At 51.7% G+C, this 25421-nt stretch overlaps 13 protein-coding genes across 13 annotated transcripts; 5 read left to right on the top strand and 8 right to left on the bottom strand.

Moving 5' to 3' along the window:
• Positions 1-929: 929 nt before the first annotated feature.
• BDQ94DRAFT_155371 (uncharacterized protein) lies at positions 930-1460 on the bottom strand (the record flags this gene model as incomplete). Its single annotated transcript, XM_026768458.1, has 1 exon — positions 930-1460. A coding segment is annotated over exon 1 (208 nt), but the record flags the coding sequence as incomplete, so codon positions are not given.
• On the bottom strand, positions 1461-2877 carry BDQ94DRAFT_155373 (phosphotransferase family protein). Its single transcript, XM_026768459.1, has 3 exons — positions 2665-2877; positions 2314-2609; positions 1461-2187 (listed from the first exon to the last, which is right to left on the bottom strand). Exons 1-3 carry the CDS (start codon positions 2761-2763, stop codon positions 1488-1490), a joined length of 1095 nt encoding a protein of 364 aa, XP_026619555.1. The 5' UTR covers positions 2764-2877; the 3' UTR covers positions 1461-1487.
• A 393-nt stretch (positions 2878-3270) lies between these two features.
• On the top strand, positions 3271-4025 carry BDQ94DRAFT_176309 (dUTPase-like protein; the record flags this gene model as incomplete). The annotated part of the gene is made up of 3 exons (XM_026772667.1): positions 3271-3622; positions 3691-3863; positions 3942-4025. The coding sequence occupies 3 exons, from the start codon at positions 3271-3273 to the stop codon at positions 4023-4025; spliced, it is 609 nt and encodes a 202-aa protein (XP_026619556.1).
• Positions 4026-4072: 47 nt separating this feature from the next.
• BDQ94DRAFT_13550 (pyridoxal kinase) lies at positions 4073-5829 on the bottom strand. The gene is made up of 6 exons (XM_026764682.1): positions 5616-5829; positions 5548-5558; positions 5389-5468; positions 5126-5338; positions 4951-5068; positions 4073-4900 (listed from the first exon to the last, which is right to left on the bottom strand). The coding sequence occupies exons 1-6, from the start codon at positions 5667-5669 to the stop codon at positions 4273-4275; spliced, it is 1104 nt and encodes a 367-aa protein (XP_026619557.1). The 5' UTR covers positions 5670-5829; the 3' UTR covers positions 4073-4272.
• A 531-nt stretch (positions 5830-6360) lies between these two features.
• On the top strand, positions 6361-7627 carry BDQ94DRAFT_177461 (uncharacterized protein; the record flags this gene model as incomplete). The annotated part of the gene is made up of 1 exon (XM_026772903.1): positions 6361-7627. The coding sequence occupies exon 1, from the start codon at positions 6521-6523 to the stop codon at positions 7625-7627; it is 1107 nt and encodes a 368-aa protein (XP_026619558.1). The 5' UTR covers positions 6361-6520.
• A 292-nt stretch (positions 7628-7919) lies between these two features.
• BDQ94DRAFT_176312 (AFI1/MesA family protein) lies at positions 7920-10391 on the bottom strand (the record flags this gene model as incomplete). The annotated part of the gene is made up of 3 exons (XM_026772668.1): positions 7920-9590; positions 9644-9704; positions 9757-10391. The coding sequence occupies 3 exons, from the start codon at positions 10389-10391 to the stop codon at positions 7920-7922; spliced, it is 2367 nt and encodes a 788-aa protein (XP_026619559.1).
• Positions 10392-10772: 381 nt separating this feature from the next.
• On the top strand, positions 10773-12585 carry BDQ94DRAFT_13578 (putative calmodulin). Its single transcript, XM_026764750.1, has 3 exons — positions 10773-11255; positions 11314-11788; positions 11864-12585. The coding sequence occupies exons 1-3, from the start codon at positions 11253-11255 to the stop codon at positions 12268-12270; spliced, it is 885 nt and encodes a 294-aa protein (XP_026619560.1). The 5' UTR covers positions 10773-11252; the 3' UTR covers positions 12271-12585.
• A 445-nt stretch (positions 12586-13030) lies between these two features.
• On the top strand, positions 13031-14803 carry BDQ94DRAFT_177471 (TBC domain-containing protein; the record flags this gene model as incomplete). The annotated part of the gene is made up of 3 exons (XM_026772904.1): positions 13031-13547; positions 13634-14618; positions 14745-14803. The coding sequence occupies exons 1-3, from the start codon at positions 13077-13079 to the stop codon at positions 14801-14803; spliced, it is 1515 nt and encodes a 504-aa protein (XP_026619561.1). The 5' UTR covers positions 13031-13076.
• A 1303-nt stretch (positions 14804-16106) lies between these two features.
• On the bottom strand, positions 16107-17544 carry BDQ94DRAFT_176315 (uncharacterized protein; the record flags this gene model as incomplete). Its single annotated transcript, XM_026772669.1, has 4 exons — positions 16107-16947; positions 17003-17198; positions 17250-17406; positions 17464-17544. 4 exons carry the CDS (start codon positions 17542-17544, stop codon positions 16107-16109), a joined length of 1275 nt encoding a protein of 424 aa, XP_026619562.1.
• A 440-nt stretch (positions 17545-17984) lies between these two features.
• On the top strand, positions 17985-18372 carry BDQ94DRAFT_176316 (uncharacterized protein; the record flags this gene model as incomplete). The annotated part of the gene is made up of 2 exons (XM_026772670.1): positions 17985-18044; positions 18208-18372. The coding sequence occupies 2 exons, from the start codon at positions 17985-17987 to the stop codon at positions 18370-18372; spliced, it is 225 nt and encodes a 74-aa protein (XP_026619563.1).
• Positions 18373-19012: 640 nt separating this feature from the next.
• BDQ94DRAFT_164405 (uncharacterized protein) lies at positions 19013-20265 on the bottom strand (the record flags this gene model as incomplete). The annotated part of the gene is made up of 6 exons (XM_026770000.1): positions 19013-19135; positions 19225-19364; positions 19581-19664; positions 19842-19927; positions 20008-20055; positions 20123-20265. The coding sequence occupies 6 exons, from the start codon at positions 20263-20265 to the stop codon at positions 19013-19015; spliced, it is 624 nt and encodes a 207-aa protein (XP_026619564.1).
• Positions 20266-20543: 278 nt separating this feature from the next.
• Positions 20544-22101, bottom strand: BDQ94DRAFT_164406 (uncharacterized protein; the record flags this gene model as incomplete). The annotated part of the gene is made up of 6 exons (XM_026770001.1): positions 20544-20668; positions 20909-20929; positions 21218-21314; positions 21408-21629; positions 21721-21856; positions 22061-22101. The coding sequence occupies 6 exons, from the start codon at positions 22099-22101 to the stop codon at positions 20544-20546; spliced, it is 642 nt and encodes a 213-aa protein (XP_026619565.1).
• An 808-nt stretch (positions 22102-22909) lies between these two features.
• On the bottom strand, positions 22910-24778 carry BDQ94DRAFT_164408 (uncharacterized protein; the record flags this gene model as incomplete). Its single annotated transcript, XM_026770002.1, has 2 exons — positions 22910-22987; positions 24617-24778. 2 exons carry the CDS (start codon positions 24776-24778, stop codon positions 22910-22912), a joined length of 240 nt encoding a protein of 79 aa, XP_026619566.1.
• Between the last annotated feature and the right edge of the window lie 643 nt (positions 24779-25421).

A 25421-nucleotide genomic window follows, 5' to 3' on the forward strand; every position in this document is an offset into this window, starting at 1 on the left:
AAAAAAAAAAAAAAAAAAAAAAAAAAAAAAAAAAAAAAAAAAAAAAAAAAAAAAAAAAAAAAAAAAAAAAAAAAAAAAAAAAAAAAAAAAGCAAAAAGCAAACTGAAAAATAAAAAAAAATAAATGAAAGAGGGGAAAATTAGCCAGCAAAGAGAAACAGACAAGGCGAAGCTAGAAGAAGAGGTGGAGTGTGAGAGCCTCGGGGGGTTCTGGTCCATTCCAGCCGGAGGTTCCACGCCCGCCACTGACGTTGCTCAAAGGGGAAAAAAAGAAAATAAGAAAATAAAGAAAACCTGAAGAAAAAAAGAAAAATTCGAAAAAAGAAAAATCAAAGGGCTGCGGCGGCTGTTCCATCATCATCATCCTCATCATCGTTACTCAAGGGTGGGATGGTCCGAGTTCTGGCGCTAGACTCTTAAACGATGAGAAAAGATGCTACCACTACACCATCTATCTACGTAGTTCGGAGGAACTTGCAGGGGCCAGAGAGGAGGGGGAAGAGGAATAAGGGAGGGACGGGGAGGACGGAGACGGGGAGGAACGGAGAAGACAGCGGAAGTACCTACACTACTACTATAACCACGGAGTTATAGTAAAATAGCACTAAATATATTTACTAGGGCTGGTATCAAGGGAATAGAAACCAAGGAAATGCAGGCCCGGGAGCCGCACCCAATTAAGTGCCGCAAGCCCCGATTTGCGGTTGGCGCTCGTGCTGACTCTCGCCCGTTAACTACTGGGGAGGGGAGGGGAGGGAATGGATCTAGCGCAGATACGAGGCTCCATCCAGCGTCATCATCATCGATATGGGAATGCTGTTGTTGTTGTTGCTGCAGCACCACGGCTCTAGGTAAGCCGTGCTGCGTATTTAGCTTCCTTTGCTAACTAGTTTAGCTGACTAGCTAGAGGGCTAGTTAGTTAGCACACCACTTTCATAAACCTGACCTGACCTGACTTCAACCACCGCCCCTCACCCACCCACCCCCCTGCTAGTTTAGTGCGATGCTCACAGCGGCCGACGCCGGGCTTACTGGCGCTTGGACTCGTTCGGCTTTTGTACGCCTCCCGTGAATGAGGCTAGTGTGATTTTTCTTTTCTTCTTGCATGCATAGGGTCACCTTGCGGCGATTTGGGTAGTACGATGTTGGGGGCTGAAGTGGGAGTAGAGGCGGAAGAGTAGGTGAAGGATGAGGCGAGCCCATTCTACTTAGTATTCGGGATTTGATTGTTAACTTTGCTTTCGAAATGCTTACTTCTTCCGTTCAGAATCTCCGACTGGCAAGGCTATTTATCATTCATGGTTGTGTGTCTGTGTGCCGGCTTACCGTCCATACATACCTACAAGGGTGGTCATGCCACGGGACAGGGAAAAAGACAACTAAACCATGATATCGACTCCACACCAGGGTACTAGACCTTGTGAAGCAATGTAAAATCTATGGGAGAATTTAATTTATGTCTGTCCGGCTTGACGAAAAGAAAACTAGTTACAGCCTGGCCTTTTGACCCAGCTGGGCTCGCACTCTCTTCACACGTTCCCAAGCCTCGAGCGCAAAAGGCTCCGTATTTCTAGCATATTCCGCAGCGCGGGCACTACTGGCCTGCCTCAGGGCATACCGGGCCTTGATACCATGCATAATCACAGAGCTTCTCCAGGAGAAGAAAGCATCACCCCATGGGATATCCCCAGTGGGGTCATACCCCGACACCTCACGATACCAACGGATACAGTCCTCTCGAGCGGGCAAGCCAGGCACTACCTTCGGGACGAACATTTCCTTCTTGTGGTCCACCCCGTCCAGGAAAAAGGGACTAGTGAGGTTGCAGAAGTCGGACAGAGGGTGCCCCACTGTGGCCATTTCCCAATCCAAGAGGCCGATGACTCGCGGCTCGGATTTGTGGAATATCATATTATCGATCTTATAGTCACCGTGCACGAGCGTGCCGCGGTCTTGCGGCTGCGTCGTCTTGTCGTCAAAGAAACGCACCATGTCCATGAAATGAGGCAACTCTCCGACAGGTTCCTTGGTCTCCACATCCACGGCTTGTGCCTGCGCCTGTGCAACTGCTGTGAAGGTGGCGATCTGTCGATCATAGTACCCCGTCGGTTTTCCGAACCTATCCAACCCGACCTTTTGGGGGACTACCCGGTGGAACTTGGCTAATGTCCGGACCGCATCCTGCCATCTGTTGGTAGGGGGGGCGTGTGTGTGGTTAGCTCCAATTTTTCCCGCTTTTCATGTAACAGTAGCCGCGCCAGGCGGGTTGTATCATCCCGAAGAGGCAGGGGGAGGGGGGCAAGGGATGACGTACAATGCTGTTCTCTCTGCCGGGTCGACCCCGGGCATGGCAGGATCAGTAAAGTGTCGTCCATCTAGGAATTCCATGATGTAGAAGGGGGTTCCGATTACGCTACTATCCTCGCAGAGACAGTAGGCTTTGGGGACGGGCACGTCGGTGTTTCCTAGGGCATGGATGATCTTGTACTCGCGCTCGACTTTGTGCGCAGTCTTGGAGAGTAGCTTGCCCGGGGGTTTCTTGCGGAGGACATATTTGCTACCGTCGGCGGTGGTGAGTTGATACGTAGGATTGGATTGACCAAAGCCAAACTATAGACTGTGAGTTGTGTGGCCAGGACAGTAATTCGGAAGGGTCATTGTATACCTGCTTCACATCCAAGGGGGTCTTGATATCGGGTACATTGAGATTGAGATAGCGTTCCAGGGAGGGAACATCAATAGGTTGGCGCACTGCTCCAGCCATATCCAAGACAATATGAGATTCAGCAGTATACAGCGAGGCTATGCACCACCACCAACTTCTATAAGACGTAGCAAAAGCGGAGAACAAGTCACGCTGGGGATGGAATAAACCCGGGGATAGCTCCGATCTCAAGCCAGCCAGCCAGCCACGGCCCGCGGCTCACCTGAAAGGCTGCGGGGAGCCTCGGCTATCCTGGATTCCTTACCCATTTAGATCTAGTGCCATACTCACTGTTACTCAGTATCAGAATCAAACAACCCAAACCCGCCAAGCCCATTAAAACGCGCCTCGCGTCACTCTCACCGCCAGACGCGTTCCCCCAAATCGATTGCCAGCAATCAAACCAAAAAAATAAAAGAACCCACCATGAAGGGCCTCGCCCTCGCCCTCGCATCTCGTCGATTTACACAACACACCGCATTTCCAACACTCCATTTTCCTCTTCAATATTTCTTCAGCCGAAGAAGAACCCACTCTCCTTTCTCTCCACTACACACCACCCAGATAATGACCAAGGAGACCACCCCTCCTCCTCCCACCACCACCACCACCACCACCACCACCGAACCTACTACAAACACAACTCACGAGCCCCCCTCCCTCCCCGCCTCTCCCCTCGCCAAGCGCACCAAACCCAACACCACCGAGCAATCAACAGAATCATCAACAATGGGTTCAACCAGCACCCCTCTTCCCCCCCTCCAAGTGAAGAAGCTCACTCCTACCGGCCGCGCCCCGACCCGCGGCTCTGCCTTCGCGGCCGGATACGACATGTACAGCGCCAAGGAGACCGTTATCCCTGCTAAGGGGAAGGCGTTGGTTGATACGGGAATTGCGATTGCTGTGCCGGAGGGGACGTGTATGTTTCCATTACATCTACCCTAATATCAGGAATGAATAGCTGATTATGATATTGTGGTGGCATAGACGGCAGAATCGCCCCCCGCTCCGGCCTCGCCTCGAAGCACTTCATTGATACTGGCGCGGGCGTCATCGATGCAGACTACCGGGGAGAGGTCAAGGTTCTTTTGTTTAATCACTCGGATGTGGATTTCGAGGTGAAGGAGGGAGATCGCGTTGCGCAGCTGGTTTTGGAGAGGGTATGTCATTTTACCCCCCTTCTTCTTTTATTATTTCAATGGTTGTGGTGGAGGTCAAGTGCTAATTGTGAGGTCTAGATCTATACCCCTGAGGTTGTGGTTGTGGAGGAATTGGCGGAGAGTGTTCGTGGCGCTGGTGGGTTTGGAAGTACTGGTGTTTAATTGGGATTTCTTTCGACAAGGTTTATGTTATAGATATGGCGTGTATGGTTTGAATGATATCCGTACAATTGGAATACAATACAATACAATTCCACGAGTGAGATGAGAAGATTAGCATTCATATAGTATTCTGAACATTGAATTGGTTTGTCCGTCACTGCATTTCATCATGACTGGTGGTATATATTGAATACCCGTCTATAACTAATCTATAATGCTCAAACAATTCGCCTCCCATCGTTAAGAATCAACGAAACTGCGCCGGCAGATCCTCCCGCCGCCACTCGCTCGCCTGAAACTCCACCTCCGGTTCCCGCAGATACTGCGCATGCCGTACCACCCGTACCTCTGCCGCCTTGCTCTCCCGCAGATGCGCCCTCTTCTGCTGGTCCTCCTGGCTGAGCAGCTTCTCGCCCTCATCCGCAACAATGGCGCGCAACTCGGCATCTCTCGCCTCTAGCGTCTTCTCCAGCACGCAGTGCATACTCGCCAGCACCTTCCGGGTAGACTGAGCAAGGGGCAACTCCGTTGCAGGGACATTGTCGGGCGAAACCCATGATTTGGTGTTGCGGAGGGTGGGATCGGCATTGTACACAGCCTCGCGGAACCGGGCTACCGTGAGTGCGGCGAACATGTCGCCAGTGCCGCTGAAGTAGCAGTCCAGGGCGGGGACGTCGATGCGGAAGAGACGCGGGGCACCATCGGAGCGGGTGGTCGAGCCGATGACGGTGAGGGTGTTGGGGAGCGGAGAGTCGGAGAGGCTGGCGATTTGCACGGAGGTGATGATCACGTGGGGGATGTTGTATATGGCGTGGAGAGCGGTAATGGCTTCAGCGAGGGTGGCAAGGGAGGTAATTTTGATGCCGGAGAGGACTCTGCCCTGGTTAGAAGGAGAAGCAGGAGTAAGGAAAGAGGGATGGCTTACTCGGCTTCGAATTGGTTGGGGAGGATGAGGTCTGCGTGGCGGATGACCTTCTTGTATGCGGGGACGACGTCGTCGTTAACGTAGAGACGGCCTTGGTCGCCCATTACGGGGTCCAGAACTGCGCATGGTTATTAATGCCATAACATAGAACACACACAGAGAGGGGGCAGCTCACCCCAAAAGAAGGAACCGGGATTCTTTTCCGCTTTGCGCTGGAGGTCCATGCCAATGGCCCCGACGGCCTCGACGGCAGCTGCACTGGGCGCATAGCCAGAGAGCATGACATCAAAGTCAAGTAAATTGCTCTGCGTGAGACCCTCATAGAGCGCGGTGATCTCCTCTGCTGTGGCCCTAGTGCCCTTGAATTGTCTATAACCAGTGTGGTTACCTGGAGTTTGTCAGTAGGGCGGTTTACGCAGAGGATATATGCCTGCTTACTGAAGTGAACGGTGTTCAGGGCGGCGACATCACAGCCCATGAGCTGCATGACCGCACTGGCCATCTTATTGCCCACATATCTGATCCGTCAGTATATGCAAGCATGCGATGTGATGAGACATCATGAGAGATAGAGGTGTTATCAGATATGACACATACCCGTAGACAACCTAGACCCTTGTCAGCAATGCATGGGATACGCCAATGGTGGTTGGGGAGAAACATACATGGCTGGCGACAGCCAAGACCCTGGTCTCAGGCACGAGAAGATCGGCGGACATGATGAAATGAAGGGGAGCTGGTGGAGGAGAAGAAGAGGAGCAGGCGGGCAAGGAAGGGAACTCGATGTCATTCCTTCCTTTGGGTCGGCGATAGGCGAGGTGGACCTCCTGGTTTTGCCGCGCTGCTGATTGGCCCACAGGGCCGGTGTGCAGCCCGTGCTCAGTCGGGAGTTTTTTTTTATCTTATTAAGGGATTCCATCCGGCAGTTCAACTTAGTAGATAACGTTACTTACTGGTTATTTGGACAATCGGTGCTGGAGAAATAAGAATATCTTGGTCCCTCCGAGTCAGTCGTGACGCTAATCCTGGTGGCGCCAGTTTCAGACGAGAACACAACAGGCAGAATAACCGAACTGCTCAGCTGTCTTGTGAAAAGTTCTCTGCTTTGTACTAGGAGCAAGGAGTCCAATCAGTTGCCCTGCTAAGAATAAACCCCGGGAGTCCAGACTCTTTGCCCGTCGGTCTAGTCTCGACTGTTCCATCCAGCCTATACCACTTATGCCCGTTTTTCTTTGGCGCACGGCTCACTCCGTCAGGCACGCCCCTGACCCTGCTCGTGTGTGTGTCTTGTCCACTATGTGCCATGGCTTTAATCCCGTTGTGTGATTGATCCCGTTGTAGTACCGTAGCCTCATGGGTTAGATTAAAGCTGGTTCCCTCCCCCATCCATAGGTGCCCTAATCCATCCATCCATCCGTCCATCCCCCTTGCCCTGCCACCGAGCAGTCATTTCAGGATCATGTAATTTGTTCACATCCACACTCCTTTTGATTTCTTTGCCTTCTATATACTACACACACTCTCTTTAGACTGAACTCTGATTACTCAGAGCCATTCAATCATCACCACCATGGTGTCCATCTACACACCCCGTGCTCGTTCAGCACGACAACATTCACAACAACAACTATCCATCCTTCTCTGCACCCTACTTGCCCTCCCATCCGTGCTAGGATCCGTGCTGCCATCCACCGCAGAAATAAGCAGTGGGGAGATCGTCAATGCGGATCTCTCCGCAGCACATACTACCACCACCACCAACACAGATCAACCACTATCACTATCACTATCACCAGATATCTTCACCACCACAACCACCACCACCAACGCCAACGACGACACCAACAACCTCACCCTGCACCCCCGCAGCACCACCACCAACACCACATCCATATCCACCGACACGACCGACACATCATCATCCACATTCCCCACCGCCTTCGACACCTCCCTAACCAACAACTTCACCACCACCACCTGCGCCACCTTCTTCCACAACCTCCTATCCAACACCACCCTGACCTCCTGCCACGCCATCTCGCTCCTCCTCCGCGACTCGACCTCCTTCTTCCACGCCCTCACCTCCGCCCCCACCACCTCCTCCATCCTCGACACCGCCTGCGCCTCGAACCTCACCACCTGCAGCACCGCTCTCACCTCCCTCGCCTCCCAACTCCTCCAATCATCCACCTGCCTGCACGACTACAACGCCGGAAACCAAGCCGTCGTATCCGCCTACACTGATCTCATTACCTACGCGCCCATCTACCGCGCCACGTGCCTGCAGTCTCCAGAGACGAACAACTATTGCTTTGTGGATGCGGTAACGAATACCAGTAATTCTGTGGACTATGATGTGTATTTCGTGCCGTATGGGAGTGCCATTGATGCGGCGCCGTGGCCCACGTGTAATGAGTGTTTGCAGGCGACGTTGAATGTGTATAAGGAGTATGCGAGTGTGGATGGGCAGCCGTTGGCGGGGAGTTATTTGCCGACGGCGAGGGGGGTGAATGGGGTGTGTGGGAGTGGGTTTGCGGATGTTAATGTTACGGTGGGGGTGGTGAAGGATGGGGTTAGTAGTGGTGGTGCTGGGGGGAGATTTGGGGGAGGCAGTTGGGGGGTGATGGTGGTGGTGGTTGTGGGATGGAGTGTTGGGTGGGTGATTGGGGTGGTTTAGGTGAGGGTATGATATTATATGATGTGATATGGTTATGGTTTTACTTGGGGGGAAAGGGATTATCTAATGTCTATATTTAAACTCTAATATCTACATTCATTGATCTTTGTTTCATAGTATGTGGAAAATAATGTCTTATTCAAAACCAGGTATATCCAGCCCGTAGGCAAATAAAAGTATCAAACAGTGCAGAAGAATATCACAATGTGGTTGCCACTATATCATGTCGTTACAAATAGTCATGATACGAATAATTCGGGGGGTGGGGGTGAAGAAGGATATTGAGGAGGAGCTAACTCCGTCGGAAACTGTCGCCCAGCGCTACCCCTACCAGGCTTTGGGGCCCGAAGCTCTCATTCCCCAAGCCTGACGCTGGGCTCTGTGTCGATGCGTCTCTTTCCCGCTTAATCCGGAAGAAGGCCAGCTTGGTGAACCGGTTGAGCTGCGCCCAAAAATGTCGTCCCGCCGGATGCGCCGCAATGCGCTCTAGGAGATCGACCGCCGCCTCGCGCACCGGCTGGTGCGGATGGAACAATCCCATGCCGAGGTAGAAGAGTCCCGCCTGGTTCTCCGGAGTCACAGTCAAGAGTTGGCAGATGCCTGCGTAGTCTTTGACCGCGTGTGCAAACGAAATGTAGATCGCCCCCGCATCGGCCGGCGGGAGCCTCAGCGCCCGCAGCCGGTCATGGTGATGATGTAGGTCCGGCTTCTGAATCGGCCGTGAGGGATAATACATGGCTGCAATATCTTGAATAAAGGAATAATACGATCGCGTCGTCCGCCAGCCTTCGATCCGCGCCACCGACGCCATCAGCTCGCGTTGCTTGGACCCCTCGTCCGGCCACACATAACCGTGTCCACGGAGTGTTGTCGGATCGAGTGGATCCGCCTGAAGGCCGCTTGGACTTTCGGGCGAAAGCTCTTCGTTGGGTCCGATAACATAAAGATTGGATGCCCCATAGACTGTCTCCTCGAAGGCTGCAGCAACCCGGGTGAACTTGGCAATATAGGCGCGCCACTTCGCCCGGATGGCATTCTCGCCGTATCGGTTGGTGATGCTGCGCTGAACCTCCTCCATAAAGACATTGTCCCCACTGGGATCTGCATTGTTACTCGGCGGTGGGTGGTGGTGCATGGCGGCTTGTTGCTGGAAATACAAGAGTCCTTCGGTGACTGGGGCCGGCTCAATGTGGCTGCTGATCTTCATTCGGCCCGTGGGCAAATCGCAGAGTACATCCCACCATTCGGGATGGTTGGCAAAGGTGGGATTTGTGACGCCAGCAATGAAACCAGGGACCCTCAGCAGGTCATCGATCTTCGTCAAATCGGTGTACGGGAACGCGTGTCTGGTGAACCCGCGCAATATGCCGCCCGACGCAAGGGCGCACGCCGCCAACACTGCCTCTGCCACTTCGCCTGAAGGGCGATTATGCCCCAGGAATATCACTCGCTTCTGAGTCAGCATGGCGTTGACGAGGACAATGATCGGATGGGTAAAGGGCCCGCTCGTAGTGAGGTGGGGATGGATGGGAAACGGCTGTGGCGAGGCCGCATGCGGAGTAGAAAAGATCTGGATGAGCTTGATGAGGGAAAAATCGCCCACAACCTCCGGCCAAATGACCGTCGGCACCTTGACAGGAATAGGAATGTCGTTGTAGACGATCTTAGACTCAAACTCGTGGGTATCTCGGGGTAGCGTGTATCGAGGGGCGGCTGGCCTTTTCGGGGACGGGGGCTCTTCGTCAAAAGGCCCGCCATCTTCAACTTGTCGCTGGTGGATCATCTGCTCGAATTTCTCGATGAACATATCCTTACAGTTGCTTGCCTGCAATATCAGTCGTTCTAAAAGCGATAGCCTCGGCATTAACGACAGGTCCATGGCGTTCACGGCATTGTATAACGATGCGAGCGTCTCCGGGTAGGGGTTCTTGAAGTAATCCTCCAGGGCCAAGAGAAGTAAAGGCTGTCATGGCCGGTCAGCTCCATCACATGCGCTGTTCTTTTGGGTGAACCTACTTTATATATATGTAGGAAAGAATGTCGCGTACAAATCGCCATGGCTTTGACGACTGCACCACTGTGATTGTTCAGTATTGACCAGGCAGCCCGGAAACCATGGAAGGACATACCGTTTGACGGAAGTATCTTGCTTCGTATTTACAAGGTTGAGCACATACATCAAGGGTGGCCCCTCGCCACCCTCTTCTTCGTCGCTGCTCTCCTCTTCGGTTGACCCGCCTACATCTTCGCTGTCCCCGTCGCCGCTCTCCGCGTCCCCTATCCGGGACTTCTTTTTCTTCTTTTTCTTGCCAGTACTAGCGTCGTCGTCCTCGTCGGCATCTGCGCTTGTGTCCTTGTGCAAGAAGAAGATCGTCCAGTCCTGACTCCGAACGTGCGTCTGATCGGGAAGCATCAGCTCCGCTAGCATACTCTCGTCGCCACTGATTGCGGCGGGATACTGATGCTCCATGATCGGGCCGCGGTCGATGTGGAACGAGGCCACAAGGATGTACTCGACATGTCGCTCGGGCGAATCTCGGGGGTATTGCGATTTGCATCGTCGCGGTCTGGGGTAAAGAGTAGAGGGACCATGGCCCAGCGAGCGACGGCGCGCCGAGTTCCCCGAACTACTGGGGGTGCGCCGGTGGATGATGGAAGGGGAAGGGGATAGGCGGGGATGGCCATTGGCCTTGGAAGGATTGGTCGTGGCCGCAAGCGAGAGGGTGGAATCATCAGCAGGTCGGTAGGGTAGTGAGATGCTCATTTTCTGGCCGGGGAACAGGGGGTCGAGGTGGGCACGGGGGTCATTCAGATCGAGAGCGGATCGGGGGTGGCAAGTGATAGCTCCAGAGGACCGGCGAACAATGAGCACGAGGATAACGATAATAGCAGCATACTCGATCAATTATCCCAGTAGAAAACCGAGGCGACCTGACTCAGGCAACTGATACTGTTAGACTGTCAGTCATTGTCGGGGTTCGAGAGCCAGGGTGGACGGGGTGGGAAGTTCGTCGATCGGGGGATTAGTCGGGATAGACTCAGGGGAAAAAGAAAGGGGACGAGAGCCTCCAAAGCCCACGCACCGACGATGATCTCCACAGCGGGGAAAGGCGACGGGAGACAAACCAGCACCACCGACCGCCATGGCCTCAATGCACGCAGTTGGGGGAAGAGTGCAAGTAGATTGCAATGGGACGCAATGGGCACGGGGAAATTCTAGGCCATGAGATCTAGACCACAAGATAAAATACTTGCTTTTAGATCGATGATAATAATAGAGGAGGATACCAATAATCTGAGATGGAGTGATCGGATCTCTTTCTCCGTGCAGTTCGATTGAGGGAACTTCAGACTTGCAGAACTGCCGCTTCTTGCCTTTCTTGGGCCCCGCACGTGCCCCCTCCGTATCGGCCCGACTTGAACCCCCGAAGCCTTGTTGTTTGTTTGGCTGCCTTTCCCTTCTGGGAACTATGTAATGGATATCTCCATCCCCATTCTATCCTGCCATCTTCCCCTCTTGATCCCTCTTCGCTGTGGGTAATCTTCCTCCCCCAATCTGATAGGGAACAATCCTGTACAGTTGCATATCATCGTCATATTCATTTCCCACCATTGTTACTTCATCATGGTAAGTGCTCACTCTCCCATTCCCTCCTTCCGGACTCCGCTCACCGCCGTATCTCCAGGTCACCTCCAACGCCCCCTTCAGGCCATCGCCATTATCATTTGGCTCCCCTCGACCCTCCCCTTTTCGCCGTCCTTCTACACCCAACTCCCCTCCACAAGGCCGCTCCAGCACCCCTGGCAGTTCCCCCGGCCGCGGTTACACTCCAGTTCAGTCTCCGAGCAAACTCAAGGAATCATACACAGTCGAGGAAGATGACGGTTCATCACCCAAGAGCAAGCCCAGAAGTCCCATTGCACAGCCTCGGTTCACACGAGAGGCGCCCCCTTCGCCAACGAGGGGCGCCAATGCGCCGGATTCGTCGCCGTCGTTGATGGAAGCCAAAGCTACGAACATGATGGCGGCGTCATCTGACGCAGCAGCTAAACTACCCCCCGCACAACTGCGGGAAATCCGAGAGGCCTTCCAAGTCCTGGACCGAGATAACGATGGCTTAGTAGATAAGGACGACGTGGCGGATGTGCTTACGAACGTGGGTATGTAACGGAAGGCTAGCTAGTCGATCATTTTCGGGCGATGACACATGATACTGACGCAATGCTGCTCGACAGGCCAAGACCCGACTGCCCTTTCCAAGTTCTTCCCTCTAGGAGGTCCTCAAACCATGAATTTCCCCACCTTCCTCAATACCCTCTCACAGCTGCTCGCTCCTCTTTCTTCCCGCCAAGAGCTCATGAATGCCTTGGCGGCCTTTGACGAAGACGATAGCGGTCAGATCGACGTCGACGAGCTGCGCGATGCCCTCTTACACACAGCATCCGAGGATGGAGACCACCCTCTAAGCGACCGGGAGATCAATGAAGTGCTCAGTGGATTTACGGGGCGTCGAGCATTTGGCGGGAAAGGTGCTCGGGCGGCGGGCGGAGGGAAGAGGGGGGAGGTATTCCGATACCAGGACTTTGTCAGTGGGATCATGGGAGGGACGGAGAATGGATCGACGAATCGCCGCGACGCCTAGTAGATAGCCGCAACGGCGGAGTGGGAATTATTGCTTATAGTTCGGTAACGGCGTTCGGATGATGAGGGATACCGATAGTTAGAGAACCCGACTGGCTCTGGCAGCCATTGACCTGCAATTCTGGATCTGCGTAGGAGACGACAAACGACAACAACAACAACATGACTACTTGCTATATCGTAGATACCTTTCAGGGCAGCTCCATCTTCGGGAAGTTAAACATGACTGACAGCCAGGAACATGTCACGATGGAAATAAAGTTGACAGGGCGAGAATAAGACAAGACTCGTGGGCCCGCGAGGATTAAGGCCAGGAATTTCCCATGGCAACTGAGCTTTTTTTGCTCGCGTCGTCGCGTGTCCCCGCATTCCGTCCGTCGGCAAAAAAAAGCCCGCCATCAGATTGAAACTCTGAGAGGGAGAGAGAGAGAGACTAAAAGTTAGTGATGATCCCAAGCTGCAGCAGAACCCCCTAAGAATCCATTGGTTTCTTGCATCGTCCCGGCGTCGTTTCTTTTCTCCAACCATTCATTCTCCCCTCCCAATCCTATAACTACTCACTACTTTCACATGATATAAATTTCCCAGGATCCCTTTTTCTTTTTTTCTTTTTTTTTGTCTATCATTATTATTAGTCTTGTATTCATGGATCATCTTCCTGTCCCTCTTTGATCCGGTGTTTCAAGGGAAGATGGTTTTGTCTCTGCGCCAGACGCAGACCCCCAATCCTTGCTGATCCAATCGAGCGTCTGTCCGTCACACCTGCAGCAGAGCCCACTCTTCCTCTCCCTCCATCCCCAGCCCAGCATGGCGCCCTCCGAATCCTCTTCTTCTCCCTCGTCCTTCCATCCCACCCAGGCCCAGCTTAATCTCGCTGCTCTGGCTGGGTCACCTTCACCGCGGACCATGCGAGGCTTGCGCAAGATCCAGTCTCACCAAATCCTCTCATCTCACCCACCTTCCTCAGCTCATCCGCCGTCGGGGCGCTTGTCTGCTGGCGCCGGGGAGCTCGCCCAACCTCCTCAGCTGGACTCGCCCGTGCGACTGCGCTCGCAACGCCGGGCGCGCTCCAACAGCGATGCCTCGTCTCGGGAGGCCCCTGCGGTAGGAACTCAAAAGCGATCGGCCAGAAAGACAGGTTCTGGGTTTGGAGTCAAGCGCTCGGTCTTGGAGACTCTCCTCCGGGACGGTCCGCACCAGGGCAACCTTCAGGAGGGTCTCCAGGAGCTCCGGTACCTCGTTCTCTCGACACGAGTCGAAGCAGACGCGGATGGCATGGTATAATAGCCCGCCCCCCTCCCCTCGTGCTCATTCTGCCCCTCGTGGAATGAAGAGCAACACGTCCACTAACACTATCGCGACAGTCCACCTACCGAATCTACCTTTGGCTCGTCCTTCTCGATGTTTCTCCTGTTCCAACCGACGAATACCTCTCCCTCATCCACCGTGGTCGCTCGCCAGCCTACACGAAAATCCGCAATGATACATTCCGCACCATGGCCACAGACCCCCTATTCAAACGCCGCGTCACAGAAGCCAGCTTGATCCGGCTTCTCAACGCTGTCGCATGGAAACTTCACGACGCGAAGAACAAATACCGGTCGCGATCGCGTCCGTCGTCCCGTCTTCGAGAGATTGAGCTCTTAATCAACATCCCCCCGAGCATTGAAGAAGAACCCTCCCCATCCGGAACACCAGGTAGCGTTGCCAGCAGTCGCGGCGGCGGCAGCGGGATTACAAACGAATCTGCGATCTACGTCCAAGGCATGAACGTGCTCTGCGCTCCGTTCCTCTACGCCGCCCGCAGCGAAGTCGAGGCCTTTGCCCTGTTCCACTCGTTCATTACACGCGAATGTCCCGGTTACATCCGCGGCGCCATGGATGGGGTCCATCGAGGTCTGCGCTTGGTCGACCAATGTTTAGAGATCGTCGAGCCCAAATTAGCGGCGTACCTCTTCTCCAAGGGCCTACAGGCGAAATTGTATGCATTTCCGTCAGTGTTGACCCTCTGCGCGTGTACGCCTCCTCTTCCGGAGGTGCTTCACCTTTGGGACTTTTTGTTCGCATACGGAACGCACCTGAATATCTTGTGTATTGTGGCGCAATTGATTCGAATGAGGGACACGATCCTGGAAAGTCCGAAGTATGTTTACTTTTTGTTTTCTCTTACATTTTTCCTTTGCCTTCACCCTTTCCTACCCCGGTTCATTCCCCCTTTTCATGTTTTCTTTTTTTCTCGTCCGCCTCAACCTCTCGAAAAAGCAATACCATACCACCCAAAAACAAAACAAAAGACGGGGGAAAAACAAGACAAATCACATCCCCACAGAGCACAGCCCCGACACACAAGTCCCTCTGAGAGAATAATTCTCCTGAGCATGATATGATACCCCCCAAACCCAAAACAAAGCCCGCAGCAGATATCCCAGAGACATTGTGATGTGAGGTAACAGCGCTAACGTGATCCATCCACAGCCCCAACAAAATCCTCCGATCCTTCCCACCACTCGACGCCAAAGAGATCATCGCCCTGACGGTCCTGATCGTCCGCAAGATCCCCGAGCCGCTGTACGCTGAATTAATCGACCATGCCAAATGATGATGGCATCACGTTTCTTTCCTTTCCCTGTTTTCCAGCTAGCTAGCTAGCCAGCCAGCCAGAGAGCCCAGCTACGGCTTCAGCTACAGCCAGCCAGCCAGCCAGCCAGCTAGCTAGCCAGCTAGCTAGCCACGAAAACCAACCCTAAGCACCTACCACCTACTACCACCATCTAACCCACCAAATTCGCCACCTACCACTCGGATCCAGACCCAGACTCCGACCCAAAACAATATTCCGCATTGGGACTAATGTGTCCGTCCCGTCCGGCCGTCCGTCTCTCCGTCCCACCACTACTACCTGCCTACTTATATTAACGCCTCTTACTTTACCCTTCTCACTTTCTCACGTACGCGCGCCGGATCTAACGATGACCTAATTGAGACGTCTCGTACTTACCCTTTTTGTACTTGTATTTTACTTTTCTTTTTCTTTTCCCCTTTTCGTCTTTTTTTTTTTTGAACAGTTTCTGGCGTTATGATAACTAACCGACTAACCTAACCTACTGACTACCATTACTGTATGTATTATTGATTGTTATGAGAGCATGATATCATTGATGGAACTGACTGAGATATGAGGAAAAGATGGAAAAAGCAGAAAAAGGAAAAAGAAAGAAAGCATATAGGAACAGTGATTGATTGATGGAGATGAGGGGATGTATTCTAGATGGAGATGTTGATTTTTTTGATTGATTGATTGATTGATTGATTGATTGATTGATTGACCATGTTATTTAAAGGCTAACTAACTGACTACCGGTCGGGTTGGTCAGATAGATGAGATGAGATGCGATGACTCATGAGTGAAATGATGAAATTGATTGAATGGATCATGCTATTTGCAGACAGATTTCGATTGCTTTGAATTGATAGAATAAGGATACACTACTAGAACATGACTTCTAACCAACCAACCAATCATTCTATCTATGTTATGTATGTAATCACCGTTTGAACGCCCCGAGACGCCGTAAATCCCACTCTGGCAGTCATTGGACACCTTGCACATAAGTAGAGATATAAGAATAAAAAAATCATGCACATGTAACTATGATCACATCCAATTCCAGAGCACATCAAACATAGACTGAATCAACCCCATGATCCCGTTCTATCCCGTCCTTACCCTCTGCAGTAAACAATGATGATGATGATGATAAGATATCTGTTTATCGACTATTACTATAGGCCGGCCAGTCAATACTTCCGTCAGAAGTAGTGATGGAATGTGTGCGGCTAAGTAGCCACTGCCTTGATTCCCGTGTTGGACCCATTGACGACTAGAGGTCCACAGTGGTCGCCCGATTTAGACGATGTTGACGTCGATGAAGACAGCGATGATGACCTCGGGCTGTTGCCAGCACCATATGGTCCTTGGTTCCTTGCGACCGGACTGTTCGCGTTAGCTGATGGTGCCGAACCGGCATGTCTCTCGCGGGTCAGGCTGTACGCGAGATGGAGACTCCGGTCGATCTTGACGCGAATCTTCGCGTCCATAAAGTTGATGCCGTTGTACTGCGCTACAACACGCTTGGCTTCATCTGCTGTGCGTAGGGTTACCCGTGCGAAGCCTTTACAGCGGCCGGTGTCGGGATCCGTGGACACCTCGGATTGCTCCACTGTGGCGCCACTTTCTTCTATGAAGGCGCGAAGGAGCTTGTCGGTTGTGGTGGGACTGAGATTCTGCACGAATATAGTTCGTCGTGGGGAAGAACGGGGACCTGGGCCCCCGGAATGGTAGATCTGCGGCGCGAACGCCGGATTGTAGCCGTAGGAAGCTTTGCCGGACATGTGGGCCCGACGTCCGGGTAGACTAAAACCGCCATGTGCTGGGGTATCAGGAAACGGCGGCATGGTCGGAAAAGGATATGCGGGGAAGACGGGAATAGCAAAAGCGTCGCCGAAGGAGTGGCGGAGAGGAGCGGGCGACGGCGGGATGCCTGATATGGGCTGTTGTGTGACTGGGTCTGTGGGGAAAGGCATGAAAGGCTGTTGAGGCATTGCTAGGGGATTGACCATGGGGCCGTAATCAGTGGCTGGATATGTCGGGCAGCTAGGACTGGCAGACAAGTTGGGTCTATGAGTTGTCAGTTGTCACCTGAGGAAGAAGGGGAGTCACTTCCTGTACTCACTCGGGGGAAATGGGAGACGGAGGCACTGCCATGTTTTGTGTTGATCGTGGCGGAGTTGAGTAGCCTGGTACATAGTTGGGCGGAATTACGCAGGTTGGACTCTTCGTGGGCCCAGCAATGGGTCGTGTAGGTGAGCTGGTTCGTGCTAATGTGACAACAAGGCTCTGGCCTTCCCAGCCGTTGGTAGAAAGCCTATCTAGAAGCACCCTGTCAGCTAATTTCTAACCATCTGAGTTCCATTACGCACGGTAGGTCCGCCATGCCTCATCTTCGTTCTTCACGATGATCTGGCCAAGGCCGGTTGGGAATCCATGCTGGTCATCGTAGACCACTGCTTGACGGATATGTAAGGCTGTCTGGCGGACTAGGTCCTTGAGCTCTTGCCAGCGACAGTGCGCCGGTATCTGCACCCATGGTTAGACAAGGCCGCGTGTATGAGATGTACCACGTGCGAGACATACCCCCTGGAGGAATAGAACAAATTCCTCTTCTGACCTTCCAGATTTCGCCATCCGCCCCTTCTCGCGTGGAGGAAAAGGCATGATAATGTGGTATAGTAGGGTTCGATATGTCAGATCCCCTGAGATTTCGGAGAATGAATGAAGAGGAGGTGGACCCCGTGAGTTTAAAAGCCTGTGATCTTCTATCAAACGGACTAGTTCCGAGGCCTTTAAGCTTCAATGCGCAGGATAGACGGGGTTAGCAGGGGGTGTAGTGACCTAGAAGCTAGAATATAAGTATCGGGGTTTGGTCTGACGGTCTCACACCCGGGTATGACCAATGATGCCCAAGGGGACTATGCTTACTGATTCGTCCTTGACGACCCCGATCGCTAATCAGACAATCACGTACTGTTTGAAGAAAAGAAGCTGATCCACAGGAAAAATAAGAGATCGAAAACCAGTGCTTCGTGGGTTTTATGTCAAGACAGGAAGACAAGCGCCCGGGTTGATCGACCTCCTACATCGAAAGAGGCCCACCGATGGCGAAAAGTGTTGAGGCCGGTGCTGAAGGAGCAGCAGCAGCAACCGCGGCAGGTAGAGTAAGGAGGGCCAGAATAAGAATAGCAAAGGCAGTAAGAATGTCCGAGGAAATGGAAACAGAGAGGACAGTAGGACCCGTGAGGATAAGATTAGTGGAACGAGGCCAGAAAGCAGAGTGAAAATAGACGAAAGCCACCGATGCATCCGCTGACGAATTAAAAGGGGGCGCAGTTGGTGCTGGAGAGCTTGCGAGGGAAATCCGGGCCTGATGCCTGGAGAAGACTGGGATGGGTCAACTTGGACGAGCTGGCAAAGGCAGATGGGGAGGAGAAGGTGGTAGTGATCGCAGTTGAGGAATCGAGGAAGGACGGGGCCCAAGCAGGCTGATGATGATATGTCATGCATGATCAACAGTGATGGATAAGAAAAGATGGAGACTCACTATTGAGCTTGAGTGGCCGAAGAAGAAGTGATGGAGCCAGAAAAAAAACAAGATGAGAAAAAAGGAAGTAAATTACTAACTAGTTGGATGAATTGAATGAAGGAGGAGATGGGGTGGAAAGAAATGAAGAGAAAAAGAAAAGAAAAAAGTAAATATAGTTAGTTGGTTACTTAGTATGATGGCTGACTGACTTGCTGGGCATAAACTAAAAATCAGACATTCAGTCAGCCAGTCTGTCAATCAGAGCCAGTAAATATAAGATAAATTGAGAGATTTCTATTTGTAGTTACTGTAATAATAATTTCCACAGTAGTACTGCGTGAGGTTGAACTAACTAGCAGCCAATACGCCTCATGTAGCACCAGGAAAAAGTACTGTCAGAGACTAGAGAAGCAGTGAGAGAGAGACACAGAGGAAGTATATCCTTGATTTAATCCTGCAATGATTGGTGAAGATCGGAAAGTAAATGACGATGAGAATAGGGACAAAGTCTCAACAAACCAACCCAACATCATCGATCCAGCTTTTCATTCAATGGCACTCACTCTTCAACACCAACTTCAATAACCTCCAAAGGCCCATAACTCATCCCTCCTCTTTTCTCTTCATCCGCGCCCTCATTCCAATACACTCGAGTACGTCACGCTTGGCGGACAGGGTTACACCGCCAGATCTCAGGGCAGCCACAACAACAACTAAGTCCCTGTCCTGTTCTGGCGTCAAAGAAGTCAAATAAATTAGATTCGAATAAGAAAAAAAAAATAAATTAACACAAATGCATTGACTAGAGAATATACCAATTGCTGATGGGAAATAAAAAGAGTTGATGGTGGACCATCCGCCCTGCATCGCCCTGAAATGCAAATGGCATTGTCATCACCATCATCATCATCCTCCTCTTCTTCGGTCAGCCCTGCAGTAGCCTGGAATATTGCCCCTCAAAGAAGGGCAACCAACCAAAGTAAGAAGAGATCGAGTATTTTACCACACAGCTGATGCGATAAGAAGAAAGGTGTTTCTTTTTTTTTTTCTTTTTGTTCTGTTTCCTTCTCACCCCTTGGGTCACCTTCACCATATTAAGAAAGCTGCACTGCAAACAAAAATAGAATAGCCTCAGCCCTGAAATGGGGGTGGTGGAGTTACACAGTCGGACTTGTCTCATGTCTGATCGTGAAAGACTGCAGCATCTTCACCCGGGCTTGACCTCTAACCCCCTCTCTCCCCTCTCTCATTCGGTCTCTCATTGCTGCACTAGTAGGTCGGATTAATTGTCTCGTCTCAGCCCATATCCCCACAGGTAGTCATCCAGGATTGCATCGCAGCAGAATTCACAACGCATTGAAATGAATTGCAGAAAAAGCAGACCAGCCAGAATACCCAAGCAAGCGAGCTTCACAAGCAGCCTATTGAACACTTGCGTCTCCCCAGTCGGTTTTAGCCTTGCCCCTTGATTCAGTTCTTGGACCACCCCGATTCGGCCGGGAAGATCCTTGAAGCAGCCTGCATATGAGGTATCCATTCCAACGACAGTCCGTCAGTCATCGCCTAAGTAGGTCCGCCGTCTTGCCGCCCGGGAGTACCTGTCCACTCCATGCATCGAAACCTTGCCACTCAGGTCACCGCCGGTGCTGAGCGATACATCCAAAAGAATGTCACACGGCAGCTGGCCGTATATGGTTAAAAAAGTGTAGTCACCGGGAAGCGTTGGACGGGAGACATCCAACCAACGCCCGGGCAGCAGGCGTCAGGCTCCCGTAACCGCTGCGACCAATGCGGTTTGGTCTAGTGAGACCAGGAGCAATAGGATGAGGAGGGCTGAAAGTGAATGGGGATGTCATCGTATCCCTCTTACGGGAACCTACAGTTGGAAAAAAGAATAAAATAAAAGAGAAAGTTATCAGGAAAGCCACTCTAAAGCCAGGCACTGGATTAAACTGCCGAGATAAGCCGCTGCAATCCGAGTCTAATCTGTCCGATTCAAGTAGGGGTGGTTGTCTGCTTCAGGCGCCTGAGATCTCGCCTGTGTGTTTGTTTTGTCCATTTGATTGAGCCCAAATGAGTCACAATCACAGCAGCAGATCGCAGACTATCTAGCTACCTTCCCCCGGAAACTCCGCTAAAATTCGATAGTCGGACGATCGACCCATACAACACCGTAGACTTTAGTTGGGTGATTACTATTAGGCACGCCCTCGCCCTCGCCCTCCGCCCACGGGCCCGCGGCTCTGGTAGGATCTCCCACTAGCAACTAAGTATTCGTTGGAAGACTCCATACCCAACCAGGCGAACAATCTAGAAGGGATCGAGGATTTCACGACCCATCGGGGTCCCGCGGGCCTTAAACTTGAAGCTAGAAGATGCTATCCATCGTGGCTGGCTCCAGATCTGTTTCCCTCTCTCTCCACTTGGGATGGGACTATCTTAAACCCTTCCATATTCCCGATCAGGGAATACGCTGGAGGTTCCGGGTGGATTACTTACTTGTCGCGGTCGCGTGGACAACTAAGCTTTGATCGTGTCACTGCCGTACGAGGAGGTTAAAATATCCTGTCCCTCCGTGCCTGGTCCCGTCTACCGATTACATACATGAGCAGCACAGTAGTCCGCGGACTATTGAACACTACGACCTATTCCATGTCTCAGTGGAACCTCAACGATGTGAAGATGGATCTCCTGTGATCGTAGCTACGGGGTGTAATCGGTGTTCTGCCGTGGACCGAAAAGTCAGATTGCTCGGTTTCTTTGGATCGTGACGTTGCTTTGATACTGAATCTCGAAGTCATGACTTACCTTCCTGACTGAGACAGGCCGAATTGGGAGATCCGTCGATCGCCCTCGATTCCTCAGGACACAACTCGCTAGACCCGACAACTACCATGGAACGAAGCTATGAAGAACGAGCTCTACCTGTCACATGCAATGGAACTTAGCAGCCGCCGACTGGCTCGCAATTGGCAATAATGCCCTTCCTGTCACTAACGAGGCTCGGTCGGGGATTATCTGACATTTCCGCTGACACGGTGACCATGGGATAAATCGTCTGCCGACCATGACACCGGGCAGACCGTTCTGCAATATTCGAGGTTTTATACGGTACCACGCACATATGCGCGCACATGATACTCTTACACTTGGTGACACCATCAAGTTGATTATTATCTGAGTCTCCAGCGCACAGCCACCGAGTTACAGTAAGCCAATCCTGAGGCTTTCCCCCCTCCCCTCATTGCCTGCCCCCCCTTCTGCCCTTTGGGCGGTTTCTCCCCATCTCCCAGTGCTAACCCCGATAGCACCATAGCACAGTGGACCCCGAGCAGAAAGTAGACGAGACGATGAAACGAGGCCAAACCCACGACTGAATTGAGCCACGGCCCACTGATCAGCGACACCCACCATTGCCGACACCACAAAAGGGGTCGGTCAAGCAATCTTTCGGGTGTGGCTTGAAGGGCCGCCCGTCACAACCTCCAATAGGTAATCCAGCGTGAATTTCTCTCTTTGCTATCTGAGTCTGCAAAAAGCAAAAGCTAGTCTAATGTGAGTGATCTCCGCGTCCCAGACGGCTGAATTGCTGTCCCTGACTCGCTCGGGGTTCGAATCGGGCTCTGAATTTCTGATACACACAAGCGTGACAAGACACCTGCCATCGATCCGATCACGGCATCTCTCCTCATGCGGGGCGACGCCAGTGTACTTACTTGCTCACACTTACGTGTCCGTGTTACAGGCAACCAGGCTAATGTCCCATAACTGTAAGGGGGAAGAGGGGTGGGCAAAGGGAAGTGGAAAAGATGGAGGGGTAAAAGGTCCGTGAACGGACCTCTCCCCCCTCCCATGTATACGGACTTTACCGTCGTTGTTTGCTTGGTTGTCGTCACGCTCAAAAGTCGGGGGGGAAGAATGGAATGGAGCAGAGAGAGGAGAAAGAGAAGGGGGGGGTTTTGGTTCCCCCCCCCTCCTTGGCGCCAAAATACGGAGAAAATCCCAGGAATTACGGGGTTTGGGCATTACACGAACTACGGGGTAGACACCATCTCCAACCATTAAACCACCACCTACTGACAATTGCAGTTAGTAGGGACTCAGTATCTACATGCTACTAACCCAACAGGGAGTACGCTCAGTACTCACATTTTGGACTCCGCTTAACGCTAGTCAGAGCTAGCTTGAGAACCGGTGCGCTTTTAGTCTCTTAGTTCTTTTGCCCAGCGTTTAGACCAGATTACCAGTAATAGCAGCAGCAGGGGCAGAAGGGAAAAAAAAAAATCAAGTAAAAGAGAGAAAGAGAAAGAGAAAATAAGACTATGCTGTCCATTCACCATAGTAACCCTCCAAACCGTATGAAAAATTTGAAAACCAAAGAAAGTAACACTACCAAAACCACTCAACTCTTAGTGGATAGTAGTAGAAGATAACTAGTAATACCTGAAACACAAACCACCAAACATTCCGAACAGCGGGATCATCCCGCTTCCTATCTATCTATTCTTCCTCAGCCCCGGCCATACGGCGCGTGGCTTGAGCACCAGCACCAGCACCAGCACAGCACAACACAACACACTAAATCCCAATTAGTCCACTTTTTCCTTCAGTAAGAAGCAACTAACTAAATAAGTAATATGTCGTATCTTAGTATCTAAAAGGAACTAAGTACTCTACCTGGCTCCTGCAATCCTAGCCGATGATCCCATCCCTGCCCGTCTGCCCGCCCGTCTCTCTGTTTCTCTGTTTCTCTCCCTATCTTTCTTCCGGGGTTTAGGCTCTCGGGATTTACATTACGATTGGCACGGCGCATGGATTATGTGCGTATGTATGTATGTATGTTTGTCACAGGAGGATGGTACGTATTTGTTGCATGCTGGGAAGGGGTGAAATTGGAATAGTAATTTAAAATCTGGGGATTAATTGCATCATTGTGCTTGAGTATCTGTCATTCTTGCATGCCGGATGGGTTTCGGGTGAGGAAGGGGTTTTACTGTAGGGAGATAGATGGGAGATTTGATTGATTAGGTGCTTGCTACTTTTCTTGCAGGTGTCTTGTAGGTACTACTGTATTGGGTAGGGAGGTTGTGGTGTGGTAGATAAGATGAGGTGGGAGATTTCGCTAATATAACTAGATCTGTGCATGGTATTGCAGAGATTGAGGAGTTGGGAGTAACAAAGACATGGTGTGGTGTATGTAGATCATTTGTGTCGTCTTTCACACAAATCGAACCCAAACGGTAAACAAATAAATCCCCTCCCAGATAACAAATCAAGATAAAGCAAGTGCAGGGTATCATAGTAGGCTAGGCTAAGGTAGCAAGCAAGTAATTCTTTCAAATGAATTTCACAAAACAGTAATGATATCTCCAATTTCAACAGTAGAAAATTCCTCGGTGCGGTATGGTGCGAGTGGCGGGGATGGAAGGAATTGGATGATCATCATTGAGCGGAGCGCTATTCGCATGGAGAGTGGGACTCTGCTCAACGAGATGATCATCATCATCAGCCCTCGCCCCTCGCCCCTCCCCCCTGCCTGGTCGGTGACACCGCCACGCGGCCCCGCGCCAATACACGTCCCAATTCCACATGTTGAATTTAATATTCGCGTAATGTAGGGCGCGTTGCGGGGTTGGGGGGTAAGGAGGTTCGATCGTTGCAGTCGCTGGTTTGTATGTTTGCTTTGCGACGGCATATGTGTTGCGCCAATTTGCGAAATAATCGGCAGGGCACCGAGGAACACAACCAGGTTCAATAGCTAGTATCCATATGGGGGAAACGGGTGACGCAGGATTACAGGAGCAACATGCGCAAACCCTCACTCAATCAAACACAACAAAGAATCAACAATCTGTGCCAGCACAGTAACATTGGTCCCGAGTAATGCATTATTGGGTTGAGTAAACGGCGAGGCGAAGAAAAGGTGCAGAACCAGCGTTTGTCACGTCAAAAGTCGGCTTTGGTTTTTCGCTCCCCCTCGCCCGTTGCGGAATCCCACCATCGAGCTGAAACCGGGGTCGAGCGGACGAGAAATTTGTGTCACTTTGTCGGTGGTGGCAGTGATAGTGGTGTAGTTCCTTCTCTCGTTCCCTTGACTTCGTGAAGAAATGTGGGTCGGTTGGCTAGTTCGATTTGAGGGCTTCAGCGGATGAAGCCGACCATGGATGCGCAGCGACTGCAATAGTAGGAATTCATGCCGAAACGAACCACGCCGGGAGAGGATTCGTTTTCGAGACTCATAGATCGTTGACAGCGAGAGCAGCGCACAATGTCGAAATTCATGGAGCCGGGGGTCGAGCCTGTCGGGGAAGTGACCCCCTTTGTGGCGCCGGAAGGTTGCGGTTGAACTTGCACCGAGGAAGAGCTCATCTTCTCCTTTCCGCTCCGGTTGAGGGTTCGAAAGAAAAAAAGATGAGCTTTGTAGTTGCCAGTGAAGTTGAGCGCAATTTCGATATCCAAAGTTCTGCAATATGGGGGACCGTAAAAAGGTCGAAAATGGTTTTGGAGAATTGGGGGGGTGGAGGGGAGGATGAGTGGTTATTTAGGCACGTTCAACTGGGTGGCGGAGTCGATTAGATTGTCTTGGGAAAACACGGGAATACAACGGCGATAGCGTTGTATGGTTCTGACAGTGCCCGGGTAGCTTTGGTAGCTTAGTAGGCAGCAGAGATTGACCACGTGTGAAAGGAACAACAAGAAGGAGGAAGGATAAGTTCCAGACGACCGTGAAATAATAGGCAGAAGAGTTAAAAAGGAGTGACCGGAGAATCGAGCTGGGTTGGGAAGTAGTGACTGAAAGGTATCTATACTACCAGAGCCCAGCGCCAAGCGAAGTGCTCAGGGTCAGATCGATCCACTTTTTTCCGCGCCTGTTTTGCACCGGCCTTGAGCTAGTTGGGTAAAATAATAGTCCTTTATATTATTTTCTGACGAGGCACAGGGGAAAGGAGGAGGCGGCGTTTGGCGGAGGGCGAAAAAAAAATAAAGATGGATTAATCGGAAATCAGAATAA

Source organism: Aspergillus welwitschiae, assembly GCF_003344945.1.
Source record: "Aspergillus welwitschiae strain CBS 139.54b unplaced genomic scaffold BDQ94scaffold_105, whole genome shotgun sequence".
Taxonomy (NCBI): Eukaryota; Fungi; Ascomycota; class Eurotiomycetes; order Eurotiales; family Aspergillaceae; genus Aspergillus; species Aspergillus welwitschiae.